We start from the raw sequence: 24,102 nt of genomic DNA on the forward strand, positions 1-24,102 counted from the left end.
GACTCTTCATCTTTCATCCGAAGGTCCCTTTGAGTCTCAAAAATAAGACCCTCCATATTTCCATATATTTAACACTTAATATTTCCATACACATGCCTCTACGCATGACGTATCACACGTCTTTTTACATAATATTAACTTAAATATAATCACAAATATCTCTTCCAACTGAAGATGAACATAACAATCATAACAAGCATATTTCTATCTCATAAAATTAGAGTTAAAGATCTCTATCACAGCGACAAACTTCAACATTTATGAGGTAAGTCTCGACAAAACTTAATGTTTTTTGACAGATAAAGCACAAATGTGCTTTCACTCAACTATATTACATCATATATTGTTGTTTACAATGACTATAAATCTAAGTAAAGCCTCCTACACCTGGTAGTAGCTGTGGCACTTCCAGATATTTCAATAGAGGAGAGTTGGGATTTCTTTTTGAGGCGGACTCACTCCCAGGCTAGAAGCACTTGCCATTCCACAAAGTACATGGATAGGCACAAAGCTACAAACCAATATGAAAAGGTAAAACAAAACTAGAGAGTTCATATCAATTAGGGAAAAAGAGCAAGGGAAACTCTTATTTTTAAAGGTACAACAACCTACCTTGTTCATTGAAAAATCCACCATCATTGTTTTTTGAGATAAAATCAAAACTCACAACCATGCAGTAGGAATTGGACACAAACTACGTTAAAGCATGCAACAATCAGCTTTCAACTCTTTTTAAGCAATGGCAAGCAAGAAAGGAAGTTCAGCAACAGAGACAAAAAAAATTGTTTTACATTCACAATTACATAAAAGGGATGGGTTTTACCTTTTCAATACTTTTAGAGATCAATCTATGGGTTGGGAGAGTCAATTTGAACTCTTTAGGCAAAAAAACTTCATAAAAAAGAAAATTGAAAATGCCAAAAATGACACCCGTTCTGCAATGGACAGCCAAATTCCTTTCGCATTGGTTCAGATTTGGCAGGCCTGAGCCCACAAAGAACCAAGTAAGGACCCAGACCCGATTTGAACCAGACTGGGACCCAGAGGTTCCACAAAAAGGACCTGGTATCTTATCTTTTGAGCAAAGGAAAGGCATTCACATGTTTTTTTATAGTTCTAATTTGGGTCATTTCAAGTGACCATTTGCATCAAGAAGGCATGCCAAGAAATGTGGAAGAACCAAATCAAAAATGGAAGGCCATACAGTATCATACATATTTTGACAGCCAACCTTGGAATTTAGAAAATTACCAAAAAAATTACTACTTTCCCCACTTGTCTTGAATCTTCCCTTGTCTAAATTCAATATTTAAGTGTCATGTCCTGCCAACAACTACAGAAAAATCTCTTATTGCATTTTCTATAATTCAAATGAAAACCTAAACAGAATTTTTTTAGTCACATATTAGCAATGCACATATGACAAGCTATCAAATAAAGCCAAAAAGGAACATTTACGACATACCATAAGCCTCAATTTTTGATCCTTATAGCGATTGTCTTTGATTGAACTATTCAAATCATCTACTTTTTTTCTCTCAACTATGAAGTCTAACACATATTCTTGTCCAGTGTGTTTATGTCGAGCTATCCAAGTTGCATCTCCGATTGGTAACCGCCTTATCTGTAGGAAAAAATAGTTAGAACCTTAAGGATTATTATCCAAGGCCTCATTTATATTTAGTTTGTACTCAACTTGCAAAACACAAAACATCAATATAATGGTTGTACACATCAATTCAACAAGACATTAAAAGTTTAAATTCCAATATCCTTGACAGAATGGAAAATTTCTCTCATAGGATAAAATGTAATTCATTATTCAGCTTTTACTTGCATAAAATTATTGAATGTTCATTACCAAATCCCTTTAAACAACCCAGCATAATACATAAAATGGATAAGATTCTGAGACAATAATAATTAACAACAGGTCAGCAGTGGAAGTTTGTTACCAGAATCCCTTCAAGTGTAGGGATACAGGATTGCAGAGATACAGTTTTGGGCATGGAAAAACTTTCCCAGGTTTTGCAGACAGCACAAGGGCAGTGGGAGAACTGCTATTAAAATAACATATTAGTATTAAATACTGCGGCATATAATCCATCAAGGTTGAAGGGGATATGATGGTGAATTTGCATGCAAGGATAACTCTTACTTGCCCAGCTCCCATCTAAACAACAAACTGCAAGAATCTCAGCTGGCATTGATTTTTTTTTCCAATTCCAACAACTTCTGTCCCTCTAAAATGTTACTCTTTAGTGGAATCCTTAATGTGTTCACTAATTAAACCTTGAACCCGTACAGGTGATGTGGAGAGCTTTAAGACAATGATTGTTGCAACATCTAATAAACAAAATGTTATTCTCATATAGTAAATATCTACATGTATGATTGAAAGAAGAATTTCTGCAATTACCAGGGAAAGGTTAGCATCTCTTTCTGCAGTTTTGGATGAGGTTTATGGAAGGTACTGCATCGATAAAACTGATATATGATTCCATGTAAAGTCCTTTGACATGGATTCCAATATGATAACCACATGATGGATTTTTATGTATAGTTTGGTTGCTTAAATGCACCCTGTGAAAAAATGATTAAATTATGTGTAATGTCATGGAATGCAATCATGTCAATACTCCTTGGAGCTTACTAACTAAACAAATTTGTTGAGTATCAGTTCAAATTCCAACCTTTTGTCAGTGTCCTTGCTGTGATCAACATTGAACACATCGTGGGATCAAAATAACTGAGAGATTATATATTACAGAGATAATGCTATTGCGGCAGTTTTGCTTAACATTATATTGCCCATTCAGTCTTCTAAACACCAAATTTGGGTCCAGTGTAAGCAAAGTCCAGCTGCTGGTGCAGATCCACAACAGGAATGTATAGGGCTCTACCAAACAGACTTCGATTGAGCCAGGTCAACTGCAGGGGAAACTCAGGTGAATCTGGATTCATTTTTCAAGGTACAAACAGAACACGGATAAACCAACATAAAAAAGACTTAGTTAAATTTACTTTTATAGGGGGCATTGAAGAATTTATTATCTGTTAAATTTCTCAGGATCTACTGCAAATGTAATAGCAATGCCTTCTTCGGTATGTATTTTCCAAATGCATTGATCTTTTTGTATGAGGAATAAATCAAGAAGAGACATGTCACTTCATGGGACATGAATAGAGGGACATGTCAATACTTTTAGATAATTAATATAATAGAAAACTTGTGTGTGTGTGTGTGTCATTTTAATTATATTAACTTGATCTACAGGTTTATCCTACTAAAGCTACCAAAACATCAACACTCCCTCTTAGCTAGGGAGGATAAACATATGATGATATATTAACTCAATGTAATATATGAATAACTTTGATTAGAAGATATTCAACATTTTGATATCTCATTTGATATCATGAGTCTTGGTCTCCCAGAATATCAACGATATTCATCAAATACTCTGAGTAATGGTCTTCAGAGTATCAACACTTGAAACTCACTATGTACTCGAAAAGGTAATGTTCTACAAAATATCAACATATGATATTCACCATTTTGATATCATATTTGAGTATTGGTCTACAGAATATCAACATAAGATATTCACCAAATAATCTTTGAGTAGTGGTCTCCAGAATGAGTTGCGAGATATTCACCAAGTACTGTGAGTAGTGGCCTCTAGAATATAAAGTCGTATGATATTCACCACATACTCTATGTAATGGCCTCTAGAACATCAAATTCACATTATATTTACCATATACTCAAAATGTTTATAAGGTATGTGCACACACATTCTCATAATGCTTAACATATAAACATCCACAATGAAAAGTATAATATATTACGATCTACATAGACATCGCAAGATATCCATCATAATAGAAAAAATAAGTTATTGCAAGATCATTACCTTTCAATAACTTTTACAAATACAAGTGATAATCATTTGGAAGCCGTTACTTCCTCATAATGTACACAGGAGGTAGGCCCATTAAAATCACATAGTCACGAGGTATACTCATGAATTGCAGTCCTCTTGACTGCTACAATTTATTAATCACTGGAGAATTCATCTCAACGTGGTTTACTCCCTCTGAATCAATATTTTTGAGATCATAGAAGGTTGACTGAACCATATCTTCTATCTACTCCCTCTCTTTCAAAGTTTCCTCTAATGAAATGTCAGGCTCGCTCCAAATCTCAACGTCCCTTTTCCTAAAGTAACATTCTCAGAGGAAAAAAATAAAGGCACATAGCTTGTATAGAAATATGAATCAGAGATTATACTCAAGGATAATAATTTTGCATAATAATATAAGATCGTCTCACTATAATATAGATAAGTGTATAAGCTTTGAACATATAAGCATATCTTCCATTTTCTATATATATATATATATATATATATATATAAAATATTATGATCTATATTTTCAATATAATATTTCATTTATTAATATCTGATATAAAAATCTAAGATAACCAATTTCATTTATATTCATAACAAATTGTTTAGAAAAAATATTTTCCTTTATATAATCACCATATATTTTCCATTATACTATCTCATATAAGATAACTAAGAAATAGTTATTAAATAATATTCTGAAGATCCAATAATGGAAGGAATATACAGATACTTACCTCCAATATCACTCTGTGAGTTCTTTGTTATGTATGCAATGCTAGGAGTAGCAAGTTTCCTTATATATGAAGCCTGATGACATCAAACGACTTCTTTTGTTGCAAGAAGGCAGACTGGGGAGGTACATAATAGGTGCTAAATGTTGCTCCATCTTCGAACACATATAACTCCTTTAGAGTGCTCAGGGATAGCATGTGAATCGAAGAGAGTATGTGTTTCTCCATTTCCCCCTTCTGACACTTCTAATCCCAATATTCTTTGAAGTTTGATATTTACCAATTAACATCAAGTTATGCATCGTGATTGAATTCCCCTTAAAGTTGTAGTGTGTCGATTAGTTGCTATGTGTATGCAGACACTTGATAGATGCGATGGAATTCTCCTAATGCCTATGAGGAATAGCCTCTATCTCTTTGATGTTGCTTGTTTTCTTTGTAATGATTGTTGTATTTACATTAACCAAGAAAGCCACTACTTCCCCATCAAAAATTCTTGATTTCTTTACATTTCTATTTGTCAACGATATGATAAACTTCATTACTTCCTTATGCAGTTAAATTCATTGTGTCAACCATATATGAGCATTATGTCTGGAAGATATCTCTCTGTCCCTGTGTGTCCTTTCCAACAAGAGAATGGTGCCAACACACCTGAGTGATTTTGTTCGACAAAAGAAAAATGCACACCCCAATGTAACTCTTGTCACTACAATTTTCTCTTATGTCCACTTGAACTTACTACTTCCCTTAAATCATGCACACGTCTTTTCTGAAAGCAAGGCCAAAATGAAAGATAGGTGTCCTCATAGATATCTTGCTAGTTGGGTTCCAAACTTCACCAAAGATGGTGCCCATATGGAAAACAATCAACCCTGTTCAAAATGGAATAGGTCACATCGTTCGAAATTGGCATCCGTGCCTTGTCTACAATCTTTCTTGCCACTAACATGAATTCACACGATCTGACTTCAGTGCGAACATATTTTTCAGCCTGTGAGTAGTGAAGACAAGGGAGCACCCCAACGGTTTATTGTGAATATCATCAGATGTTCATACGGGTTCAAAAAACATTGACACAATATTTCCTTGTACATCAAACTTGGTAGGGTCGACATGTCTTCTATTTAAAACACCCAAGGATCTTGCTACCATCTTTTGTATCTTTTGAAGATTTGTATCACCGCGCATCATTGTCTCCCGATCCATCTCTAAGCAGTGTACTATGCCAGATCGATGTTCAATGCTTGCCTACACGCCAAATAGTTGTTAATTTCATTATTCCATGATTTTCACCACAGCTATTTCTGATCATTTTGCATTTGAATCTGGTTCTGATACCATGTTAAATTTCTCAAGATCTACTGCAAATGTAATAGCATTGCCTTCTTCAGTATTTATTTTTCAAATGCATTGATCTCTTTGTATGAGGAATAAATCAAGAAGAGACATGTCCCTTCATGGGACATGAATAGAGGGACATGTCAATACTTTAAGATAATTAATATAATAGCAAACTTAAGTATGTGTGTGTGTGTGTGATATATATATATATATATATATATATATATATATATATCATTTTAATTATATTAACTTGATCCACAGGTTTATCCTACTAAAGCTACCAAAACATCAACATTATCCATGAATTTATTTTGATACCTGATGTAGGAGCATGAACTTGTATTGATACCTCTTCTGCTAGGGGCCAAGGATTGAAGGGTATCAATTCTGCCAATGTTCACCCAAGGCATAATCCCAAACTCATCCCTTACATCATACTTCTAGAGATCTTAAACCTTGATGGATGGAATAATCAAGGAACATATGCAATTTACCCTTCTAGGAATCTGCTCAAATTTCAAAAATGATCTTACTTAACCATGTTATGAAATTAAATGAAACATATGAGATAATTTAGGATCCACAATTCATATGATAGTTAGCGTACTTGTTTCAAATTATCTATTCCTTTCCAAAACAATAACCATAAAAAAGATGGAGATTTACTTGTCTTTAGGGCATGTGGACACCAATCTACAAGTAGACTCCCTCGCGATTTCCAAAACACATATGCACACCTATCTTGGGACTTTCTCTCGAGGATTTACGATATATGTACTTATCCCATATGATAACATTACAATGTTTCTTTAATGGTAATCTTAGTTAGTCTTTAGTTTATTAGGTAATTCTCTTTCAGCCTTTAGTTTATGATTGTTTCATAATAGAAACATTGTCATTGTATATCTATACAAGGAACTTACATCTCCTTTGTTTAAGACAACAACATCGATTTACCACAACATCGGAGTAGTCGATGGGATTTCATAAAATCTAGAAAAAAAATCAAGCCTCATCAAATCTGAAATTTTTCCTAGAAATTTTATTTTTTATTTTTTTAAATAAAAATCATTGGAGGTGGTTTATGAAAAATTCGTGGCCTATCTTCGAAGATTTTTGCTGAAAATCACAAGCATGGTAGAGGATTTTGATCACACATTTTCTTAATTTGAGAAAAAGTCTAATTTTCAAAGGTTGCGTGTTTTTTGCGTGTGCTTGTACATGCTACTTGTATGTGTTGTTTATAATGCAAAGTCTCATGTTTTGCCGCATTAAGGTTTCTCATATTGGTTTTAATAATTTATTCCCCAAAAATTATTTGTTGGGTTTTAATAATTTTTTTCCTCAACAATTATTTGTTGGTTTTTGATAATTATTTCCTCAAAAATTATCTGTTGGGTTTTATAGTTTTTCCCAAAATAATTAAGCTTCGTATTCTCTAATCCATGTCTTGGACTCTGTTGTCTAGTTTGATCAATTTTTTACCTCAATATATGTTCTAGTTCTTCTGATTTTCTCCTTAAAAATTGCGACATTTTGCAATTTGTTCAGTCATAGTGCTCATCTGCAATAGTTTTTGGTGAATCATCTTGACATTTTTTCGAGGCATCTGCAAAAAAGGGTTTGGCAGTTTTCCACAAACTCCTGGTTTCAGTTTCATCTACGTATCTTTAGCTACAGGGAGTAATAACTTTGTTAACCAACATTAGCTTGGATGTCTTCTTGGTCATTAACATTTTGTTGATCAGAAAGGATCTCAACAGCAGCAAAATGTTCTAAAGGTTTTATGACCAAAGATAATGGTTAGATAATGACAGTTCATCAGAGATATTAGAATATTATAATGTTTCTTTAATGGTCATCTTAGTCTTTAGTTTATTAGGTAGTTTTTATTTTTTCTTTAGTCCACGATTGTTTCATGATAGAAAAATCATCTTTGTAAAATTAAAAATTATTTAAGGGGCTTTCATCTACTTTGTTTGAGACAACTACATCGATTACAATAAAACCCCATTGTGGGAGATTCCTCCTACATTGTGAGGTTTTACTCCATTTCTCTCTGATAATACCAATCTTTCCTCCTACATTGCAAGGTTTTACTCCATTTCTCTCTGATTAAACCAACCTATCCTCTTAATGGTATAGTGAGGGAGGTAAGGGAGTTGGGCGTAGTGTGTACTAATTATAGAGAATATATAAAGTTATTACAAAGTAATAGGTAAAATACTTGCTTAATATTAATAGAGACTGAGAGGTCAATATATACAAAAGAATAAAACGACGTTTCCTCAAGAAACAATCATACAGAAAAGAAACACTCTATTCTAGCTAAAAGAAAGCTAAAGAAAGCTAACAGATAACTATAGGCTAACTAATATTAGAAACATTCTAATATTTGCAATAGATTACAAATAGATAACCATTAACTAATAGTAGAAGCTTATCTATTATCGTAATGCCTTCCCTTAATTGGTTAATCAATCCACAACACCAAGCTGTCCTCTGAATTTGACAAATTTATCAGAACCAAGAGCCTTGGTGAAAATGTTTGCAATCTGATTCCTTATAGGAACATATTGCAAGTCTATTGTCTAATCTTTAACCAGTTGTTGTATGTAGTGATAGTCAACATCCACATGCTTTTTTCATTCATGGAAAACTAGGTTTCGTGCTAACTTGATAACGCCTTTGTTATCAACAAACAAAGTGGTCAATCCTACTAATGACATCTATATATCCCCAAGCATTCGAAGAAGTCAAACAGCTTCACAACTTGTCTTAACTGTCACTTTGTATTCACCCTCTGTAGAGGACAGAGAAACTGCCTGTTGCTTCTTACTGGTCCATGTGACGGCAACGGAGCCCAAACTGAACACATATCCAAAAGTTGACTTTTTATCATCAACAGAGCCTGCCCAATCTGAATCTGTGAACCCACTGAGTCTATGATTAGAACTTCGAGAGTAAATAAGTCCAAAATTTGTAGTGTCCTTCACATAACGAAGCATGTGCTTTGCTGCCATCATTTGATCAGCCTTAGGAGCTATTATAAAACGTGAGATGTAGCTAACTGCGAAGCTAATATTAGGCCTAGTAGCAGAGAGGTAGATGAGGCTACCTACCAATTGCCTATACGTGGTATCATCAACAGGAGGAAAATCAAACTTGGCTAATAACTTGAAATCTTTCTCCATGGGTGTCGATGCAGGCTTGCAATCCTCCATACGGAATTTGTCTAATAGAGCCCTGGCATATTTGGACTAAGAAATGAATATACCATAAGACTATCGTCAAACCTCAACACCTAGGCAATAGCACATGACTTCAAGGTCAATCATATCAAAAGACTAGCATAAATTCTATTTGATACAATAAATAAAAGATGTCAAACTACCAACTAATCAAATCATCCACATAAATAACCAGAAGGATGATGCCACTGTCAGTAGTCTTGATGTACAAATTTGAGTCTGAAGAACTTCTCTGGAAGCCTTGACCACTGAGGTACTTATCAATTTTCATGTACCATGCCCTAAGGGCCTGCTTCAAGCCATAGAGAGCTTTCAATAGTCTAAAAACCTAATGTTCATTACCGGCAACCTTGAAACCAGGAGGTTGCGTGATGTAGACCTCTTTGTGGAGATCACCATTCAGGATAGCACTCTTAATGTCCATCTGATGGACCTTCCAGCCAAACTACGTTGCTATGGCTAGGATTAATCTAATTGTGCTCATCTTTGCAATAGGGGCAAAGGTCTCCTCATAATCAATACCCTGACGCTGAGAAAAGCCTATTGCAACTAAACGAGCTTTGTACTTATCCAAAGTATCATCAAATTTGTATTTAATTTTGTAAACCCATTTGCAGTCAATGGGTTTCTTCCCTCACGGAAAATCGGAAAGGACTTAGGTGTTATTCTTCAGTAGGCTTTGGTGTTCAGATGTCATGCATTGTTCCCACTCTGGAATTCCTTTAGCTTTGGAATATTATTGAGGTTCAAACACACTATGAATGTGGCCATGAAAGCAAAGTTAACAGACTCCATAGGTTTGCTCTTTTACCGAGCAATTCTCCCATCAATGAGCTCATCATCACAAAGATCAGCAAGTGTCTTAGCCAACCACTTAGGCTAGGGAGGAGAATGACCAACATGAGTATCAGGAGATGCTTTATGATTAGGCTCCTCATTAGAGGAATTTGGATCAAACTCAACTGAAGCGTCTATAATCATGGGTGATCCTGCAGGAGAAACTAGAGGTGTATGTACAGGGATCACTGAAATAACTAGAGCTACAAGAGCTACAAGAGCCCTCCCATCAGGTGAACCCAATGGAAGTCTAACTCCCAAATCATGAGCCTTCATAGGCTAGTTTGTTAGACCAGGAACAGGAGAAACGGGCATGAATGTTCCCCACTGCTCATCAAAGACTACATCGCGACTATGCAGGAGACGAGATGTCTCAGTGTCAATCAAGCAGTAGGCTTTATGAAGACTATCATATCGAGCAAGCATGAGTTTCTAACTCTTAGAATCCAACTTGGTGTGGGATGCATCAAGGATCCAAACAAAAGCAAAGAAGCCAAAAACTTCAAGTGACTGATTCTGGGCTTGCGACCTGACCAGGGCTCTTCTGGAATCTTACCTTTAACCGCTACAGTGGGTGACGAGTTCAAAAGATAAACTGCAGTATTAACTACTTCTGCCAAAAATTTCTTTGAAACATGTCTATGTTCAAGCATAGAACGAGTTTCTTGGTGATTGTTCTATTCCGTCATTTGACTACATTGTTCTATTGTGGTGTGCGGGGTGTGGTTAACTGTCGTTTAATGCCACAAGTATCCAAGAAGCTAGAGAATTCATTGGAACAAAATTACCCCCCATTGTTTGACCTAAGAGTAATAATAGATTTCCCAAACTCTTTTTCAACTTAAGGTTTAAACTTCTCAAAGATAGGAAATGCATCTAATTTCTTTTTAAGAAAATATACCCACATTTTTCTAATAAAATCATCAACAAAAAACAGAAAATACCTGGACCCAAGAACAAAAGGAGGGGCCATAGGGCTGTAGATGTCGACATGAACAAGTTGAAGTATCTGGGAAGCTCACCATGAATCACCACTAATGAAAGGTGTGTGATATTGCTTCCCAACCTGGCATGCATCATAAACTGCAAGCTGTTGAATCTAAATCTCTAGCAAACCAAGGACAAGCTCTTCCCGAGCAAGTTGCGAGAGATAATTCACATTTAAGTGCCCGTACCACTTATGCCAAAGTGTGCTAATAGAAGACTACCGAGCAACCATAGCTAAGCCCTGATAATCACCAAAATCAGTAGGCCGAAAAAGACCATGATCCTTAAGACACACTACAACAATAGACTAAGTCACCCTATTAGTGATGGTACACTGATGTGAACTGAAGCTGACATCCAATTGTGGAGAATGTCACACCAGCTGACTAACTGAGAATAGATTTAGTTCCATCACTGGAACATAGTACACATCAAGGAAAATGAGATTCCTCCCAGCAGAGTGAATCTGAATGTTGCCTTTGCCAACAACAATGCACTCTTCTCTGTCACCAAAAATAACAAAATCTGAATAAGGTTGGTAGTCAATGAACCAGTCTCTACGGTGGGTGAAATGAGGAGAGGCACCTGAATCAATGTACTAGGCAAACGATTTCACATGATCTTCAGGTGTTTTGGTCATGAAAGCGTAAAAGTCAAATTCTATCTGCTCAATATGCTCTACACTTTTTGCTTTGGGCTGCGAACTTGATTACTTAGATTGTGCAGCTAAGCATTTCTGAAGCTGGAGCAAAAGACTTATGTTTAAAAGACTACTAAGACTTGTCTTTATCCTTTTAAAAGAATTTAGTAGCAAAGGCTTGCTCTGAGGAGGTGGAGTTGGAACTGCTATCAAAATGTCGTTTCCACCAATCTTGCTGAAGCAGGAGTTTGGAGAGATCTATGAATTTGAATTCAACACCAGAAGAAGTGGTGTTGAGAGTACTGATAAAATGCTCGTGGGACTTGGGTAAACTCCTGAGAGTGATGACCACAATGTCCTCTTCCTCCATCTTGCAACCAATGACGAGCAATTGATCATGGATTTCTTGAATCATATTTAGGTAAGCCTAGAGCGATGTTCACTCATCCATGATAATAGAAAACAGAGTGTTCTTCAAGAAGAAAGCTTTGCTTTTGTCAGAAGTCTCATGAAGATTTTTGAGATGTGTCCATATCTCTGCAACTATCTTGTCGGATGGAATCAAAGAAAGCTCATTATCAACTATGGATAATTTGAGAAGCATCACTGCCTTTCGATTATTTAGATCCCATGTATCCTGATCAATACCAGGGGCAGTCTGATGTTATCTAACACCCAGAACAATCTGATCAATATTTCGATATTCAAAATTTGCTATTATTCGCTACTTCCAAGTGCCATTATTTCGACCATTGAATTTTGAATTGCTCTCGAGCAGAATATCAATCAAGATGCCATTGCACATTTTTAAATGAAAATGGGTGAAAATCTATTGATGGTACGTACTTCGAGGCAAGAAAATGGAAGACTAAAAATTTGAAGATGTACCCAAAAGAGAGCTCGAAAAACCCAAAAAGAATATGTTGTCAATTTCTAGATCCGTGGGCTCGAAATTCAAGGCACAAAAATTGTGGCGCCTAGAAAAATCTGACAACCCAATTGAGCTCTCAAAAAACCCACCAAGCATTTCTAATTAGAAAAGTATTTCAAGCCCAAACATTAGGGTTTCGAAAAAAAATCCTAGGCTCAAAAAAGCTTGAAATCAACAGGGAATCTACAACAAAAAAAACCCAGTTTCTGGGCACAAATCTATTATTGAGAGGTTTAAGAAACCCTTGGCATCGCTCCCAGCCCTAGATGTGCAAAAAATGGATGAAAATGCCCAAAAAATAATCACATTTTTTCAAAAACAGCAGGGAAAAAAATTGTGAATATTGATGGTCAATATTCTCAGAGAAACCCTAGTTCAAAGCAAATATTTCAGAAAAATAATTTCGAAAATAGGATCCGATAATTTCAGAAAAGAAATTATGATTTTCGAGAAAATTCAAAGTAGCTCTAATACCGTATTATGATGTAATTGGTAGAACACTTGCTTAGTATTAAGAGAGACCAAGAGGTCAATATATAAAAAAGAATAAAACGATGTTGCCTTAGGAAACGATCATAAAGAATAGAAACATTCTATTCTAGCTAAAAGAAACCTAAAGAAACCTAAAATATAACTACAAACTAACTAATATTAAAAATATTCTAATATTTACAATAGATTACAAATAGATAACAATTAACTAATAGTTGCAGCTTATCTATTATCGTAATAAAAGAATGATTATATATGTATAAAGAATAACATCATAATCCATATGTATTTGCATATATAGTATACATATATAATGAATGCTATTACTAAATATCATAGAGTATATTTCAGATTATTAATACTAACCATTAGATTCCATGTATACTATTTCATACAACTTAGAGAGTATATTTTAGATTATTAGTACTAAATCATTAGATGTTTTTTTTATTATCTAGTATATTCCTTCATAGTACTCATATATTGTATTTAAAATGCTAATTATGTAAAGATGTATAGGAGAAGTGATTTGAAAGAATATATTAAATTTAATGAGATCAATAAGATCAATATATATAGATTTATAAAACATGATTCCATAAAAGAACAAAGACAAGGAAAAATAGAAACATCCAAGCATATATAAGAAATATCTAAATAGCAGAAGAAACCATTAAAATAGAACAAACCAGCTAAGAGAATATACATATATCATTCTAATACCCTCTCTTAACAGTCAATCTGTCAACTATAACAAGGATCCCCTTGAACTTTGCAAAACTTAAATGGAAGGAGGGTCTTGGAGATAATATTCACGGCCTGGCCTGCTATAGGAGCATATAACAAATCCATGAATCCATCTTCAACTAGCTGACGGATGAAGAGACAAAGAATGTCAGTATGCTTGGTTTGTTCATGAAGACTAGGTAAAGGGCCTGCCTGAGACATATGGATGTCCAAAAGCATCCTTCAAAGCCAAACTCCCTTACAACCCTTTTGACATTTCCTTAATATACAACTTCCATTGAGGAAAGAAACATGGCCTACTGCTTCTTACTAGTCCAAGAGATAGCACTTGTGCCCTAACAAAAGACATACCCAAAAGTGGATTTTTTTGTCATCAACAGAGCCTGTCCAATCCAAATTGGTGTAACTTATTAGTCTAGGATCTTTGGTTCGCCCGTAGAAGATACCAAAGTCTAAAGTCCCCTTAACATAATGTAGAGTGTGCTTTGTTACAGCCCAATGATCTATAGTAGGGGTTGTCATTAAGCAAGATATGCAACTCATTGCAAAGTTGAGATTTGGCTAACAATTTCATACCAAACTCCACAATTGTAGGATGCAAATTTGTAATTCTACATTTTGAATGTCTAGCAAAGCCCTTGCATACTAAGAGATGAAAATGTCTTGATACTTGTTGAATAACTTGGATCTTTTCTGCAAATGTACTAACATGGTCATTGTAATTGATGTCTTCCAAATGCAGATTTAAAGACTCATAAATATGAGAGGAGACATGTCTCTATAGTTAATCATCATTACTTAATATATTAATAAAATAAATAACCATATGTATAACTCATCTTTAAGAAAATATGTAATATGCTACTATATTATTATACATAATAGTATATAATGTATAATATATATTATATATATAAGATATCTATCTTAAACATGATTTACCATCAACAAAGTAACTCACGATAAAATCAATCTGACAGAAGCTACAACCTTTAACACTTCCTCTTAGCTAGGAAGGATTTATAGAACATATTATGCTCTCAAGAATAAGAAGAGATATCATCTCGGTATGATATTCAATTCACTACGAAACTAAATTTTTAACCTTTCATAACACATAATTGAAGCAATTTCCATAACTTTAAAAACGCCACCTTAAGTGTGGTCTATATGGTATCCGACAAGATCTGACCCAAAGAACCATAACAAGTTGGTTATCATGGTGTTTGGAAAAATCTGGCCCAAAGAACCATGATAACAAGTCTACCATTTATAAAATCGCCACCTTACAATGGTTACCTTCTGTCTATGTGTTATCATGATTTCCAACACTCTAGTGAAAAATTTAATGAAGTTTGTCATGATAACAAGTCTACCATTTATAAGATCATCATCTTATAATGGTTACCTTATGTTTATATATGTCAATGAAAGATCGTCACCTTTCATTACATATCATAACAACATCATGTAGTTACTTACATTATATCCACCATGAACCACCATAGCCACTACTAGAGGGTTGAACAAAGATTTTCACCTCAGACTTCTCTCTCATAGAGGAGAGCACATTACAAGGAATTTCACTTAGAACTTCTCCTCATAGAGAAGATATCATCCACAAAGGATTGCATCTTAGAATTTTCCCTCTGAACATCAATCCTAGGAAGTTAGGTCCTCTAGCTACTTCCTCAGAAACTCTCTTCACCCAAGGATGCCTGTCGAACTCACTTTGAATCAATTTTCTAATTTTCTGGTGATAAGTCATCACTTCCTCATGATATACATAGGAGTAGGCCCATAAACATCATGCAGTCACCCACATGTATTTCTAGACTCCCTCTAAGTATCAATCTTCTACACTCCTGTATTGCCTTCGAAGAAGTGCCATACTCCCTCTTAATATAGAAGAATCTCATAATCTCAATCATCAAAGATGATTGCTTCAAGAGCCCCATTTTATCCATCTTGATCATCAGGGTCTCTAGAGCTACTATCATTAGATTGAGTCTACACAATTTATGGTAGCATGTGTAAAGTACCAACTTTATTTTCCTATATGAACATCCTCAAACATAAAGGAAAAGATCAAAGCAAATAACCTTTATAGTATGTATAGAAATTACAAATAAGAGAGATAAATGTCAAAAATAAGAATACTTATCTACATATGAAGATTCAAAATTTTCCTCTTAAATTATTTGATAATGGAACATCTCCCCTCTAAAAGTGAGAAGGGAACGTTGACTATTATTCCCCCCACAATATAAAATTTTCACTTATTCTTTTATTGTTGAACAATTTTGTATCAAATATGGTAACTTATTTCTAAGTTCTAACTTGCTCTTTTTATCCATTAAAAGTCCAAACATTCATTTAGCTTAGTAGTAGAATCAAACACAAACTCATCCACAATACACCAATATCTTGATTGAGTATGATTGTGCCACTTGGATGACTCTACAACTCATACATTAAGTTTCATTTATCAAAGAGAGACTCGTAGATGGTTCAATTGAAGTCACTAGTTTCTTATGATGTACACAAGGGGTGGGCCCATTAAATATCACATAATTGTATGAATTACAATCCTCTTGGTTCTTACAATTTATTGATCACTGAAGATTCCATTACAACATGGTTCACTCCCTCTGAATCAATAAGACTAAGATCATAGAAGGTTAACTAAATAACATTCTCAATCTTCTCCCTCTTTCAAGGTTGTTTCTAATAACATGCCTCTAAAAAAATCACCTTCAATAATTATTTATGCTAATGAATGGAACTAGTTCCATTTTAAACTCAATATTAGGATTTTGGGAACTCATTTACTTATATAACTATTCAATTATATATAAAAAATTATGCTATTAATATTATTTCATAATTACAATAGACTACTAGAATCTTACCTTGATTCCCAAGTCTTTACATTAGTTCATACCTTATATACCTTACTCGTACCTTTGATTTATTATTGTATGTGTATATATATACTTCAATAATGTAATGATGTAATAATGTAAGGGAGATTAGATATACCTTACCCTAACTTACCTCATTATGTGTGGCCAACCAATATTCTATAATCCAAGACATGACCCTTTTCATGGATGATTAGGTTTGCTTACCAATAGATATAGCTTCATGCACTACCCACCATGTATATAGTGAATTTGGATCTGCACTTTCCTCTATTCCCTTAGTCATAGAGTCGAGCCAACGAGTGTGGCTCTACTTCATTGAATGTAATTGGCATGATCCATCTTCCATGATGTACTATTTGATCTGACATATATCGTCCACATCAAATTTCATTATAGGGTTCAGTCCATACTATTTATACTTTTTATCCAAAGTACTTGCCTTAAGACTTTTGTCTTTTAATATAGAATCATTTTTGTGTCTGAATGGAGTTTAGTGTGGTCTACCTATCCCGATCAAAAGAGCACGTTGACTCATCTCGTTAATCCTAACTGATACTCCAAATCGATGTAACCCTCATTGGCATCATTTTTCAGAATCTGCTTGCTACAGAAGCCCAACAAATAGAGGACCATCCCAGTGGGCCAATCAGATAAGAGGTGGAATCCACACCATTATTAAACAATGTGGCATTTGCAAAGTTATTTTATTTTATGTCGAAGTATTACCAAGACTCTCCACCTCTAAATCATTTTCTACCATCTCCATTTTCCCTATATTTAAAGGGTTTTCCACCATCGAGAGTTCATAATTCCCTTTTTATTTGATATCATGATCTCTCTATATATTCATTCCTTTGACTTTGTCGAGGTTTGATGGGTCTGTATTGACATCAATGTATAAATGATGTCTAACATTTTTGGTGACAGGTTCGAAGATACCCTAAATTTGATAGTATTGCCGCTTTGAAAACATTTACATACCTGTCCCTTAGATTTTATTTTTAAGTATGTGCTCCACCTTATTCTCATGCTATTATTTCAGAGAATTGTTTCCTCTATTCCTATCGAGTTCTGAGTGACCTACAACACATCAGATATGCCCATCAAAGTTGAAAATAAAATTTGTTGATGCCTGTTTGTTATTTGATTTATATCATTGCTTTGTTTGCAAATTTGGATTGAGCGTAGCATGTTGAATGGATATTTCTTGAAACATTTTCTTGCTTCCACATATTTTGCAAAGATATCTTTTCATAAATTCCCTTCCATAAAGTATCCCCCTTTTGTCGATTCTTGAACTTATGTCAAGTTTCAAAGCGCTCAATACTTCTAACATTGTCTTCATTGATCATTTGATCATTCCATGATCTAGGAATAGAGGGTGATTTGCATCATGACCATCTTTCTCTATTGATATAAATGTTTTTATTTCCATGTCATCATTCAAGATATTCTTTTATATTCTTGCATTTGTAGTTAGGCTCTGATACCATGTTGAATAACTTGAATCTTTTAGGCAAATGTACTAACATGGCCATTATAATTGATGTCTTCCAACTGCAGATTTGAAAAGACTCATAATTATGAGGAGAGACATGTCTCAATAGTTAATCATCATTAATTAATATATTATTAATATAAATAACCATATGTATAACTCATCTTTAAGCATATATGTATGTTATTATATTATTATATAATAATATAAAATATATTATTATATTATTATATTATTATATAATAATATAAAATATATTATTATATTATTATATATAATAATATATAATGTATAATATACATAATATATATTATATTACAAAGATAATATATATTATATATATAAGATATTTATCTGAAAGATGATTTACCATCAACAAGGTATCTCATGATAAAATCAATCCGATAGAAGCTACAACCTTAACAATACTATTCCCAAAATTCAACACATAGACACTAGTGGAGAAGCCCAAGATTGGTCATGTCATTAAGTTATATCTTACTTGTCTTTATATTTTTTTCCTTAGAAAGGATATTTCGATGGAATTAGTTTGCTTTTTTGTTCCATGTCCTTGTAATAGGTTTCTATACAGTCTAGAGGGTTTGAATCACAGAGATACAATACAAGGAGTAGGTTTGGGATAAGGGAAGAAGAGGAAATAAATCCTGCTGAAGCAAAAAAGGGAGAGAAGGAACAAAGACCCTCATCGTGAAATGAATAATCAATTAAATGACTTTTGATAGTGTTTGCACAATAACAACAACTAGTGATGCGGTAATACCAAGAACTAATGATCACAGCAATGGGACAATTGAAAGTTTGCTTCTAACATTGTGAAAGCAGCAGACACAAGGCCTGATAGACCATTGTGTCTCACCTTCTTACCTCGTCCTATTGAGAGAGAACCAATTCCAAAGGTTGAGGTAGAAGAGATGCAGAACACAGATGATATCATGGTGGCTCGAGATGAATATTTGTAGCATCCAACTGATTTAAGGCAACTGGTAAATTTAAATCAGTTCATGAACCAACAGAAAGATAGAGTTAGGAATCGTCTGGAAGGGCAAGACAAGAGGGGCCTAGAATGCAAGCTGGACAAGGCTTCTACCCAGCAAAGTACAAGGATGCCTTGAACAAAACTACAATTCCAACTTGCAATGGGACCAGAGAATTATTAGCTAGATCATGGGTTCATAAATTGGACAACTTTCTGGCAATCAAACCCATGGAATAGGAAAAGGCAATTGATTTTTCTACCATGCACGTAGGAGTAGCTAATGATTGGTGGCATCACGGACTTGTTTCTCCAAATCATGCCACAGTTCAATATTATGAAGAATTTGTCAATAGGCTGATTATGTTTTTTGACAGAAAGGACATAGAGGTCTACTATAGGGAATTAGCTCAATTGAAACAAATGGGCAGATGAAATTGTATATCAGTGAATTCCAAAAATATTTTCTGATGGTTCCTAATATGCATCAGAAAAGAGTAAGAATGTTAGTTGTTGGTCTAACTAACATGTTAAAAGAATTGGTTAAAACTCACAAGCCCAATCGTTGCTATTGGACAACCAATGGATTTAGAAATTATAGCACCCAAAGAGCCTCAGAAGAAAGATTTCAGCACTTGGATTGCAAAGCTAAGCATAATTTTATTTGTGAGGACTCGTTTAGTAAACAGGGTCTTCAAATTGAAGAGTTTCCAGGATTTACTATTTTTGTGGCAAATGGTTTTCTTTTAACTTGCAATCACACTATACCTCAGCTGAATATTCAAATGGGGGATTTTACTTTGTCAGGTGATTTCTTTGTTCTTGGTCTCAACAATGTTGATGCTATTTTGGGCCTTTGGTGATGAATCGTTAGAAAGATATATTCAGGATTTCAAACAAATGCAGTTGGAGTTTATGGTTAAAGGTAACAAAACAATACTGAAAGCTATGGCAGACAGTGATCTAATGGGCAGCCTGCTGTCCTGCATTTTGTCACCAAAAAATGTTAGTAACAGCACGAAACTTTTTCATGCTAGTTTCATGTTTCTCTAAGCTTGAATTTGATATTCAATTGTTTGATGTTGATTGATCGATCAGTTTCAATTTGTATATCAGATCGTTTTACTGAAGGCTTTCGTCAAGTCTTTTCTGTTTTGCTTTCTATCGAGCCTTTGCTTGATTTTTGAAGCCTTCATCATCCTTTCTTTGCTTTTGAGTTTGCTTTTGTTGGGTTTTAGTCCTTTGGTTTTGCTCATGTCATGCCTTTCGCTTTTCCCTTTGATTCGGTCTAACCTAGAGTTCAATCGAAGTTGTCAGTCAAGAGATATGCCTATTTTAGTGCCTCAAAAGTGGACCTTTTTGGTGCAACAACGCAAATTAAAAATATGATATTATATTTTTAATTTGTTATTCACTTTTTGATAAATATAACTTAAATTCAATTTTTGTTATGTTTTTAAGTTGATAAGTAGGAGATAATTTCCACAGCAAGTCAAATAGTAATATTGCTATAAGGATTTAACTATGTGGTTCACCCCTATGAGCATCACCTAGATCCAATGAGTTCTAAGTGTTCCATTTATTCTCATGAGAGATGGATCCATGTTGAATCACTACTCATGAAACATGGATCAATGAGTTTGACTCAAAAATCACACAGTTAAATCTTGATAACAATATCACATGTTTTTAAGTTACTTTAACTTTAAATATTTAAATTAAAGTGGCTATAGTGCACTTTATGTTATAATTTTAAGTTAAGTTAGTTTTAAATTTTTCACATAAAGTAACTATATAACTATATAGTTCCAACTTAATTTTTTATTTTTAAATCAAATGCTCATTAAAATGTTACTTTTTAAATGATGTTTGTATTTTATATTTTTAAATATGATACATAAAAAATTGTTTACGACCCATTTAGTAACATTTTTATAAATTTAAGTGGATTAAATGACTTTAAGTTATCAAAAGTGGACATTTTACATGTCACTGCATATAAAGTTCAACTTGGTGGACCTTTTTGATGTCATTACATCAAAAGGCTATCAAAAGTGGACCTTTTTGATGTCATTGCATCAAAAGTTAAGTTTTTATGTCTTTACATCCAAAATGTGAGATGTAACTTAAAATGTGCACTCCCTTCTAAAAGGTCCGATTTTGATTGCTTGCACATTTAAAATATGATATTGACCCAAAAAGGTCCGATTTGCCTTTTTTGCACATTTTAAAACATGTTATTGACTCTAAAACGTCCGATTTTAAACTAAAGCATGTTTTAATATGTGTATTGGCCTTCAAAAAGTCTAATTTTAAAGGAATGCATTTAATATGTGTATTGGCCTTCAAAAAGTCTAATTTTAAAGGAATGCATGTCTTTGCCCTCCAAGAACCAATTTCGATCATAAATGGAGATTTTCTTTATTGGAGGCATTTTTGCTTGGCAATGATTTTCCTTGCATCAAAAATGGATTCAACATGCCGAAAATCAATTTTGAGAGCTCAAATCTAGGGCACATTTTTGAAGAAATAAGCAAATAACTCAATTTTTTATCAATACTTTTGCTCCAATACAAATCGATTTGACTTTATTTGGGGATTGCATTGCATGTTGATGCATATTTTGGTGTTTAAACACCAAATCGATTTGATCTTGCATTTTAGTGAAAAATGTTTTTCACCAAAAACGTCCCAAGCATATGCATCCCAAAAACATTGGATCTTGGAGCAATCCTAGGGTTTGGCATCTTTTAACAATTATTCCTTTTCTACCCTTTCCCATTTGAATATGTAAAAGGTTGAAAGATTCAAACGTTTTTGGAGAATTTTTCAACATTGGAGAATCTTTCTCCTTCATTTTTGGCACTTAATCTTCATATAAGTGGACTCTTTCTTTCTTGCTATTTAATTTGTGCTTATCTTGTTGATTTTATGCACCTAATTGCTTGATGATTGCCAGTTGTTAAAATCTATGCCGTAGAAAGTGCATTTTTCTTTTAAAAATGAAGAATTTGTTCATTTTCATGTTTTTGATTCTTTCCCAAGTTCCAATTTCGAATTTGAATGTTGAAGTGTTTTACATCTTAGCATGTCTGAGTCACTTTCCAAAGGCACGTTTTTCTTTGTGTTTTTGTGTTTTGTGTTTGCTTGTCGATTTTCTCCACTTTGGAGAAGTCACAAGCTCTTTCCCAAGAACTTGTTGTTGCTTCACTTCATGCGAAAGCATCATCACATTCCACATTTCGTTTTCGTGTCACAACGACGAATGCGATTACATGTTTTCCATCTCATTCACTATCTGCACATGCATGTAATCTCATTTCCAGCTTCCATTTTCACTCATCTCACTTTTCGCATCCATTTGCATGACACGGTTACACGAAATGTCTTACTTGTAATTGCATCCAAAAGCTCTGATTTTGATTAAAAATCACTTTTTGAAAAGTCAAAAAGATGTCATTTTCATCTTTCATGGACTTTGACTTCATCTTTTCACCAAAAGTGACTATAAAGCTCACTATCCCTCTTCCATTTTCCATTTCCATCCCTCCATATGTAGGCACAAATACATGTTTCCACATCTTTCCATGCTTTCCATCTCATTCTTCATTCGCACTTACATGTGAAGTGCATCCTCCATAAGCATTCGCATCTCATCTCACATTCCATCTCTCGTTACATGTTGCACTTACATGTATTGATTTTTCATGTAATAATGCCTTGAAAACCCTACGTCACGTTTGAGATCAGCAATCTTCATTTGCACGCATTCGCATATGTTCCACCTTCACACATTCTCATTTCATTCCATCTTGCATTCTTCCACCTTCGTAACACTTCATTCTGCTTTCCATTCATTTAACTTTCATCCATTGAATATGCATATGATTTCTTTGAGATCATTTCGTTGGATCTACCAAGTCTCCAATTTGTTTCCAAATCTTTGTTGATCACAAATCAACTTGTATGACAATTCCATTTGATGATGTATTTATGTTTTCAGATTTTTTTGTTGTACAAGTACAAGTAATGTCCTCACCATCAAAATCCAAAGGCAAAATGAAATATCAATATGATAAAAAATTGGCTCATGTAGCTCCTTCATCAGTCATATCTATTCTTGACAACATGATGGATACGAAGATTGGTCATGCGAGCGTGGCTAATTTTCTGCAGAGTTAAAACTCCAGTTCGCCATGAAATGAAGCGTATCAAAAAAAGGAACATTCACTCAGTGTCTACATTCCCTATGGCAGCCATAGAGCATGATTTCATTCTCAGATATGCATGGTGTTTTACTCCAAAGACAAAGACTATTAAAAATGCTGACGGCAAGGTTGTCATTAGCCTTGATCCTAAGGTCATTGAGCAAATCTCCAAGGTTCCACATAAAGCAGATTGTGCGGATTTAACCAAGGAGTCATCTTTGGCATGTTGGAATGGGTAAAAAGGTGATTATCAGAAGCATGTCAACCAATATTGGTTAGACAATAAAAGAAATAACTTCTCAAGATGGCCAAAGATCGTTCATCAATCTAACTTCAAACAAGAATATAAAGATCTCATCATCCTTCTCAGCAAAATCTATGGCCTTAAAGATTCTACTGATTTTGAGCCATGGATGTATAAGTTCATGTTTCAAATCATGGAGAATAAAGAACACATCTTTTGGGGAGAGCTCATCAGCACTGTGCTTTACCAACATTTACTCAATGTGGGAACTTCGGTACCCTTTTACATGAATTCTTACCTTGTTTACATTGTTGCTCCCGTGCTATCTTTCTCTAGTCTCTCAACCAAGGG

At 34.2% G+C, this 24,102-nt stretch overlaps 1 protein-coding gene across 4 annotated transcripts in view; it reads right to left on the minus strand.

Moving 5' to 3' along the window:
• The window catches only part of LOC149579963 (crossover junction endonuclease MUS81-like), a 128,018-nt gene that overhangs the window by 48,594 nt on the left and 55,322 nt on the right, over window positions 1-24,102 (minus strand). For all 4 annotated transcript variants that reach the window (XM_089788053.1, XM_089788061.1, XM_089788044.1 and 1 more), the window contains one exon: window positions 1,466-1,624. In XM_089788053.1, coding sequence (XP_089644179.1) covers window positions 1,466-1,624 — 159 coding nt within the window. The remainder of the gene's footprint in view (window positions 1-1,465; window positions 1,625-24,102) is intronic.

Source organism: Cupressus sempervirens, chromosome 1 (assembly GCF_028749045.1).
Source record: "Cupressus sempervirens isolate cs-2001-9-10 chromosome 1, ASM2874904v1, whole genome shotgun sequence".
In the NCBI taxonomy this organism is placed as follows: Eukaryota; Viridiplantae; Streptophyta; class Pinopsida; order Cupressales; family Cupressaceae; genus Cupressus; species Cupressus sempervirens.